Source organism: Tiliqua scincoides, chromosome 5 (assembly GCF_035046505.1).
Source record: "Tiliqua scincoides isolate rTilSci1 chromosome 5, rTilSci1.hap2, whole genome shotgun sequence".
In the NCBI taxonomy this organism is placed as follows: domain Eukaryota; kingdom Metazoa; phylum Chordata; class Lepidosauria; order Squamata; family Scincidae; genus Tiliqua; species Tiliqua scincoides.
In genome coordinates this window covers 94,033,102-94,042,707 of record NC_089825.1, presented here as the reverse complement: position 1 = coordinate 94,042,707, position 9,606 = coordinate 94,033,102, and the positions used below count along the sequence as shown (strand labels likewise).

Below are 9,606 nucleotides of genomic sequence, written 5' to 3'. Positions count from 1 at the left end.
TTTCTGCCCTTATATATATTTTATCTCCAACAGCCCTTCTGAAATTATTGTTCTGAAATAATATTCTCTATCTCTTACAATCTAATCTTCAAATCCACAACACGTTAACTCATTGTTCTCTCTTTCATGCAGAACGTCAATAATTGGTTTCCAGTTCTTCATAAAATTATCTGTTGATTTCTCTTCAAGTAGGGTCGTCAGTTTGTTCATCTCTGCAAATTGCATAACTTTCATCCCCCATTCTTCTATTGACGGAGTGTCTATAGTTTTCCAATATTGTGCATAAAGTATTCTTGCCTCACTTATATGAAAATACAAAAAATACGATATTTTGGCAGGAGGTCTGGTATAGAGGGTAGAGCTGCCGTTAAGCCTGAAAATAACCAATGAAGGCCGCCCGTTCAAGATCACCGGAAGCTTCCATGAGTGGTGAAACCTTAAGAATCTAACAAACAAACTGTGTTTTCTTGGGTGAGAGACAAGAAGTTGTTTGCAGCTGTTTGTCAGCATGAGAGGGGATGTGGGTAGAATGATTATCTTCCTGAAAATATCCATCTGGAATGTACGGTAGTTTAGTTCTTGAAAGATAGAACTTCTCTGTTTATTATGAAGAAAAAAAACCCTTGGGGTTTAGAGAAAGCCTGCCTATGCAGACCATCATGAATTAAAGTCAAAAGAGCAATCCAATGACAGAGAAAGGCAATAATTTTCAAACAAGTTTCCCTTGTCCTGTTTTTCTTACCTGAGGTCTTACAGTACATCCATTTGGGACTCTCATCATAGTTGTTAGTGAGAGAACACCAAAGCTGTCCCTTCGATGCCCCATCTGCTGTGCAAGATGAATAGGACTTTCCATGGTAGATGAAAGGGAAGACGCAGGGCCCCTGAGAGTTTGCAGATAATCCTGCACGGAGATGAGGAAAAGAGAGTAAGTTCTTATGTTCTCCATCACCGAGCTCAAGGCATTTGGGAGGCAATTAACACTGGAAATACGGCATAAGCATTCAAGTTCCTGGTACCTCCAGTGATCCAGTCAACCTTTCACAAGCCCTTAATTTGCCCAGTGGCAACCACTTAAAGCACACAGTCAGCAACAACTTGCTTACAGCCTAATGTGGAAAGCAAGTTATGAACATTGCCTTGTATGCATCCCCCAATCCCAATTTCCACTCTCCAGAATCCAGTCTGCAAAGAGGCTCTTGCACATTTTAAAATGTCTTTGGGAGCATTAAGTAGAGTCAGAGAAAGAGTACTTCTTCAGGTTGTGGCGATTCTACTCCTCAAATAACCGTTTAAGATAAAAGCACAGGCAGTTGCCTTTTGAGTCAGATACTGGTTCATCTAACTTGGTAGAGTCTACACCTGTGGCTCCAAACTACCAGTCGGGACCCACTGGTGGGTCGCTACTGGATATTTGGTGGCTCCCCAAAGGGTAATGAAAAGATCAGTATTCTAACAGCTGAATAGCTAAAAAGTTCAGCTGTTCAAAAACAGATAGTGTAGCTGCATATTGCCCTGCCAGGAGCTGAGCTCCAGCAGTTTGCAAGCACGGGTAAATATAGGAAGATAAATGTTAGTGGATTTTTCTTTCTGGTGGTTATTAATTTATTTATAATTTATATTATTTATAAACAAATTGAATACATCTTTCTAGATCACATTTTTTTTTAAAATGATGGTAAACCTAGGTGTGTCCAGATAGAGTGCTGCTTTAAAAAGCGGGTCCTGGTGCTAAAAAGTTGGGAACCACTGGTCTACACTGAGTGGCAGCTGCACTTTGAAGCGTAGGGGTCTTTCCCAGTCCTGGATGGAGAATGCCAGGACTGACCTTTGATGCTTCTGCATGCAAAGCACTTGTAGTTCCATTCCAATGATGCAAGGGAGCAGACCTTAGAGCACTTCAAAGGATTCATTATGGAAAATAGGGTTGAGGTGTGCAGACAATCAGGTATATCCCCAGAGCCCAATTTCAAGAAGAATTCTTACAGAAAAGCACAGAAAAGAGGAGGATAAAGACATATCTTCTCTCCATTGGTACAGGTTGTTGGTTTACTCCTTGTTTCCTTTTGTGAGTATCTTCCTGGTACACTTTCTTGACTACACTATACAGCCTTCTCAGTTTTGATTCAATTCATTTCTAACTGATTGTCCCAACAACTCATCACAGGCCTTAACATAAAATGACCCCCTCCCACTTCAACCCTATTTTCCAGCATATTAAATCTGACATGGATAATTTTGTAAAATAAGTGAGAGTGAAGCTTGAGACATTTTTAGGCATATTAGAACTGGCTGTTATTCTAGAATCCCCACTTATCTTACTTGTGGCAGAGCAGTAGCTCCACTTCGCGTCCTCATCGTAGTTCCCCGTTGTGGCACACCAGAACCTTCCGTCCGAATTTTCATTGGTGCAGTTGTAGAAGGTCCGCTTCTTGTAGATGAAGGGGAAGACACAGGCCTGGCCCCCCAGGTTCCCTTCATAATCTGCACATGTGTGGTGCATAAAAATGGGGAGGGAGGGGATGTCAAAAAGAACAATTGGGAGAAAACTATACTAAATACTGCAGAAAGACAGACATGCTAACAGATGTGTATGTTACTCCAAATATTTCACTAATATTGGACTTTGGGTTTTCAGATGTAACCAGAAGTAAATTTAATCAGAAGTAAACTTTAAACCTGTGGTCTACAACCTTTTTCCTGCCATGACCCCAATCAATCAATCAATCAATCAATCAATCAATCAGAGACTAGGGACCCACTGCTGATCCAGCCCCATCCTGGAAACCATTCTGCCCCCACTACCGTCATTGACTCCCACGGTGCCACTGTCCCATCACCGATCCTAGCACATACCATGAAATTGTGCTTTCTCTTGGTGATATTGTCCCTTCTGGGTGGAGTGGCATTCTTCTGTTATCTCAGTGAAGCCATTGAAGCAGGCAAGGCATGGGCAGGAATGCTAAATGAATGGTACAGTGCCAGTACTACTAAGGGTTTTTTTTTTTAATCACCATCTTAGGTTAGGGGAAGATGTGGATAATTGTGAAAATAAGTGGGAGTGAATCTTCAACCATTTTTGTTCCTGTAAGAGGCGGGCTTTGAAAGGCTTCCACTACCTAACAAATGAGGCATTGTGAACCCTATGTGAACCCTATATCCATAACCCACAGATGGAAGAACACTGACTTAAAACAGCACATGCCTAATCCTACTGTCGGGAAATAGAGGGTGAACAACCAAGAGGTGGCAGCAGACACTCCTGCAAGGAGCAGCCATCCCTTCTCTTGCTCTCCTGCACCCTTCCCTTGGGTGATGGGATGGCGGGGAAGAGCAGTTGCCCAACCAGGCTAACATCCAAGACTGGACCTAGAGTGCCCAGATAAGGACTTTCCAAGAAGATTCCAACCATCACCAAATACCTTACCTTGAAGAGCACATGCCCTCCATTTTTTGTCGCTGTCATAGTTTGCAGTCGTGGCGCACCACGGTTGGTTATCAGGGGATCCATCCTTAGTACAAGCAGAATATGATTTCCCATTGTAAATGAAGGGGAAATGGCAAGGAAGAGGCTCTGTGAAGGAAACAAAGCACAAGGGAAAGAGATTTAGGGCGCAATTCTAACCCCTGGGTTAGGCCGGTGCAAGTCAGTTGCCAGCACGGATGGATGCCGGCCTCTCACTCTAATCGGAGAGGCAGCAGGCACGGATGGCAGTACGTTTTCTACTGAGCAGCGCAGAGGCGTGTCAGGGTGGAGAGAAGATGGGGTAGGGCGGGAAGTGGGGCAAAATGGGGAGGGGAATGGTTGTGCGGGAGCAGGTGGCAGGTGGAATGGACCCAGGAGGGAGGCCGGGATGGCAGCAGAGGCTCCTGCTAGATCCCATTTCCCTTCGCAAGCCCAATCTGCTGGCATGGGGCTGCACTTTCCTGCGCCAGCGCACTCCTGATACAGGGTTGAGTAGTCCCATAGAGGCTTCTGGGGCTTACCCTGGGGCAATGGGACAAAAGCTCCCTTACCTTGGGGAACATCCAACAGCCTTATTGCCCACATTGGATACAGCTGCCACCATTTCATTGCGACTGCACTGTGGCGTGGGCAGTTTGGTTAGAATTGGGCTGTCAGATTCCTTATCAATAAGAGGTGTTTTGCTATTCTAGCTACATTTCCTCTGGAAGATACAGCCATACCTGATGCCCCTGGTCCTGCTGAGAGAACACCTATGCCCCACAAGATCCCTTGGTTCCATCGCTCTGTATAATCCTGTCCCTTCATCAAACTCTTCCCACACATTTTCTCCAACAGAGACTCTAATCTTCAAACAAGTTCCCCTTGTCCTGTTTTTCTCACCTGAGGGCTTACAGTAGGTCCATTTGGGACTCTCATCATAGTTGCTAGTGAGAGAACACCAGAGCTGTCCTTTTGATGCCCCATCTGTTGTGCAAGATGAATAGGACTTTCCACGGTAGATGAAAGGGAAGACGCAGGGCCCCTGTGAGTTTGCAGATAATCCTGGGTGAAGGTGAGGAGAAGAGACAAAGTTCTTATTTTCCCCATCATTGAGCTCTAGCTATTTGGGAGGGAAGTAATTAAGACTGGAAATGTGGCATAGAGAAGCATTCAAGTTCCTGGGTCTTCCACTGATCCAGTCCACTTGTCACAAGCCCTTAACTTGTCCAATGGCATTCACTTAAAGCGCACAATCACCAACAACTTGCTAATGTTGGGAGCAAGCTATGAACACTGCCTTGTATGCATCTCCCCAATCCCAATTTCAACCCTCCAGAATCCAGTCTGCTTAGAGGCTCTGGTCCATTTTCCAGTTAAAAGATCCTTGGGAGTATTATGTTGAATCAGAGAAAGATGCTTCTTCATGTTGTGGCAGTTCTATTCCTCAAAGAACCATTTAAGATAAAAACCCGGACAGCTGCCTTTGGAGTCAGATATTGGTCCATCTAACTTGGTAGTATCTACATCAGTGGTTCTCAAACTGTGGGTCAGGACCCTCTGTTGGGTCGGGACCAGGTGTGAGTTGAGTCTCCAAAAGGTGATGAAAAAATCAGTATACTAACAGCTGAATAGCTGAAAGCTCAGCTGTTCAAAAATCAGATACTGTAGCTGCTATCCACCCTGCCAGGAGCAGAGCTCCAGCAGTTTGCAAATATGTGTAAATATAGGGAAATAAATGTTTGTGGGTCTTTCTTTCTGGTGGTTATTATTTATGAATATATATATAAAAAAAATTGAGTTCTCCTTTTCTAAAGTCTGGTAAACCTAGGTGGTCCTGATAGAGTCCTGCTTTAAAAAGTGGGTCCTGGTGCTAAAACGTTTGGGAACCACTGGTCTACCCTGAATGGCAGCCACACTTCAAAGCTTACGGGTCTTTCCCAGCCCTGGATGGTGAATGCCAGGACTGATCTTAGAAGCTTCTGCATGCTAAGCATGGGCTCTCCTCCCATCCCAATGATGCAAGGGGGCAGAACTTACTGAATGCTTTAAGATGAAATATGGGGATTATGGTGAAGGCATTCAGACAATCATGTGAATATCCCCAGATTCCAATTTCAAGAACTTTTTCAGAAAAGCACAGACACAGGAGAGTAATGAAATTTCTCCTCTCTATACAAGTGTATACTATCTGTACTTGCCACTTGTTTACTTTTGTGAGTATCAGAGAGGTCATTTAATCTTCCTGGAACACTTTCCTGACAACACTGTACAGCCCTTCTCAGTTTTGATCTAATTCTAATTCAATTCTAATTGATTGTACCAATGCAAATAATCACCGCCTTGAACTACAATGATCCCCTGCCATTTCAACCCATTATTTTTAGACTTATTAGAACTGGCAGTTACTCTTGAATCCCCCCTTATCTTACTTGTGTCCGCACAGTAGCTCCACTTCGCGTCCTCGTCGTAGTTCCCCGTTGTGGCACACCAGAACCTTCCATCTGAATTTTCATTGGTGCAGGAGTAGAAGGTCCGCTTCCTGTAGATGAAGGGGAAGACACAGGGCTGGCCTCCCGAGTTCCCTCCATATTCTGCAGATGTGTGGTGCACAAAAATGGGAGGGGGTGTCAAAAAAGAAGGATGGGGAGAAAACTGTATTCAAAGGCTGCGTAAAGACAAACATGCTAATGGATGTGCAACATGTATGTTACTCAAAAAATGTTATTAATCCAAATATTTTATTTTTTTCATTTCTCATTATTATTATAATAAAGAAAAAGCGAGAAACACACAATAAAATAAAAAAGGAAAACAAACAACATCATTGAAAAATAGAGAGAAAATACAGATAAAGAAAACCTCTATTACTGTAGCATGAGCGTAGTCAAATATTCTAATAAGATTTTTTTATCTGAATAATCTAAATTTCTGCCCTTATATATATTTTATCTCCAACAGCCCTTCTGAAATTATTGTTCTGAAATAATATTCTCTATCTCTTACAATCTAATCTTCAAATCCACAACACGTTAACTCATTGTTCTCTCTTTCATGCAGAACGTCAATAATTGGTTTCCAGTTCTTCATAAAATTATCTGTTGATTTCTCTTCAAGTAGGGTCGTCAGTTTGTTCATCTCTGCAAATTGCATAACTTTCATCCCCCATTCTTCTATTGACGGAGTGTCTATAGTTTTCCAATATTGTGCATAAAGTATTCTTGCCTCACTTATATGAAAATACAAAAAATACGATATTTTGGCAGGAGGTCTGGTATAGAGGGTAGAGCTGCCGTTAAGCCTGAAAATAACCAATGAAGGCCGCCCGTTCAAGATCACCGGAAGCTTCCATGAGTGGTGAAACCTTAAGAATCTAACAAACAAACTGTGTTTTCTTGGGTGAGAGACAAGAAGTTGTTTGCAGCTGTTTGTCAGCATGAGAGGGGATGTGGGTAGAATGATTATCTTCCTGAAAATATCCATCTGGAATGTACGGTAGTTTAGTTCTTGAAAGATAGAACTTCTCTGTTTATTATGAAAAAAAAACAAAAAACCCTTGGGGTTTAGAGAAAGCCTGCCTATGCAGACCATCATGAATTAAAGTCAAAAGAGCAATCCAATGACAGAGAAAGGCAATAATTTTCAAACAAGTTTCCCTTGTCCTGTTTTTCTTACCTGAGGTCTTACAGTACATCCATTTGGGACTCTCATCATAGTTGTTAGTGAGAGAACACCAAAGCTGTCCCTTCGATGCCCCATCTGCTGTGCAAGATGAATAGGACTTTCCATGGTAGATGAAAGGGAAGACGCAGGGCCCCTGAGAGTTTGCAGATAATCCTGCACGGAGATGAGGAAAAGAGAGTAAGTTCTTATGTTCTCCATCACCGAGCTCAAGGCATTTGGGAGGCAATTAACACTGGAAATACGGCATAAGCATTCAAGTTCCTGGTACCTCCAGTGATCCAGTCAACCTTTCACAAGCCCTTAATTTGCCCAGTGGCAACCACTTAAAGCACACAGTCAGCAACAACTTGCTTACAGCCTAATGTGGAAAGCAAGTTATGAACATTGCCTTGTATGCATCCCCCAATCCCAATTTCCACTCTCCAGAATCCAGTCTGCAAAGAGGCTCTTGCACATTTTAAAATGTCTTTGGGAGCATTAAGTAGAGTCAGAGAAAGAGTACTTCTTCAGGTTGTGGCGATTCTACTCCTCAAATAACCGTTTAAGATAAAAGCACAGGCAGTTGCCTTTTGAGTCAGATACTGGTTCATCTAACTTGGTAGAGTCTACACCTGTGGCTCCAAACTACCAGTCGGGACCCACTGGTGGGTCGCTACTGGATATTTGGTGGCTCCCCAAAGGGTAATGAAAAGATCAGTATTCTAACAGCTGAATAGCTAAAAAGTTCAGCTGTTCAAAAACAGATAGTGTAGCTGCATATTGCCCTGCCAGGAGCTGAGCTCCAGCAGTTTGCAAGCACGGGTAAATATAGGAAGATAAATGTTAGTGGATTTTTCTTTCTGGTGGTTATTAATTTATTTATAATTTATATTATTTATAAACAAATTGAATACATCTTTCTAGATCACATTTTTTTTTAAAATGATGGTAAACCTAGGTGTGTCCAGATAGAGTGCTGCTTTAAAAAGCGGGTCCTGGTGCTAAAAAGTTGGGAACCACTGGTCTACACTGAGTGGCAGCTGCACTTTGAAGCGTAGGGGTCTTTCCCAGTCCTGGATGGAGAATGCCAGGACTGACCTTTGATGCTTCTGCATGCAAAGCACTTGTAGTTCCATTCCAATGATGCAAGGGAGCAGACCTTAGAGCACTTCAAAGGATTCATTATGGAAAATAGGGTTGAGGTGGGCAGACAATCAGGTATATCCCCAGAGCCCAATTTCAAGAAGAATTCTTACAGAAAAGCACAGAAAAGAGGAGGATAAAGACATATCTTCTCTCCATTGGTACAGGTTGTTGGTTTACTCCTTGTTTCCTTTTGTGAGTATCTTCCTGGTACACTTTCTTGACTACACTATACAGCCTTCTCAGTTTTGATTCAATTCATTTCTAACTGATTGTCCCAACAACTCATCACAGGCCTTAACATAAAATGACCCCCTCCCACTTCAACCCTATTTTCCAGCATATTAAATCTGACATGGATAATTTTGTAAAATAAGTGAGAGTGAAGCTTGAGACATTTTTAGGCATATTAGAACTGGCTGTTATTCTAGAATCCCCACTTATCTTACTTGTGGCAGAGCAGTAGCTCCACTTCGCGTCCTCATCGTAGTTCCCCGTTGTGGCACACCAGAACCTTCCGTCCGAATTTTCATTGGTGCAGTTGTAGAAGGTCCGCTTCTTGTAGATGAAGGGGAAGACACAGGCCTGGCCCCCCAGGTTCCCTTCATAATCTGCACATGTGTGGTGCATAAAAATGGGGAGGGAGGGGATGTCAAAAAGAACAATTGGGAGAAAACTATACTAAATACTGCAGAAAGACAGACATGCTAACAGATGTGTATGTTACTCCAAATATTTCACTAATATTGGACTTTGGGTTTTCAGATGTAACCAGAAGTAAATTTAATCAGAAGTAAACTTTAAACCTGTGGTCTTCAACCTTTTTCATGCCATGACCCCAATCAATCAATCAATCAATCAATCAATCAATCAATCAATCAATCAATCAGAGACTAGGGACCCACTGCTGATCCAGCCCCATCCTGGAAACCATTCTGCCCCCACTACCGTCATTGACTCCCACGGTGCCACTGTCCCATCACCGATCCTAGCACATACCATGAAATTGTGCTTTCTCTTGGTGATATTGTCCTTTCTGGGTGGAGTGGCATTCTTCTGTTATCTTAGTGAAGCCATTGAAGCAGGCAAGGCATGGGCAGGAATGCTAAATGAATGGTACAGTGCCAGTACTACTAAGGGTTTGTTTTTTTTTAATCGCCATCTTAGGTTAGGGGAAGATGTGGATAATTGTGAAAATAAGTGGGAGTGAATCTTCAACCATTTTTGTTCCTGTAAGAGGCGGGCTTTGAAAGGCTTCCACTACCTAACAAATGAGGCATTGTGAACCCTATGTGAACCCTATATCCATAACCCACAGATGGAAGAACACTGACTTAAAACAGCGCATGCCTAAT

General features: G+C 42.7%; 1 protein-coding gene across 1 annotated transcript; it reads right to left on the bottom strand.

Annotated features, from left to right (window-relative positions):
* Positions 1-81: 81 nt before the first annotated feature.
* LOC136652354 (epididymal sperm-binding protein 1-like) lies at positions 82-6,324 on the bottom strand. Its single transcript, XM_066629292.1, has 7 exons — positions 6,317-6,324; positions 5,878-5,987; positions 4,349-4,510; positions 3,428-3,574; positions 2,323-2,484; positions 743-904; positions 82-260 (listed from the first exon to the last, which is right to left on the bottom strand). Exons 1-7 carry the CDS (start codon positions 6,322-6,324, stop codon positions 82-84), a joined length of 930 nt encoding a protein of 309 aa, XP_066485389.1.
* Between the last annotated feature and the right edge of the window lie 3,282 nt (positions 6,325-9,606).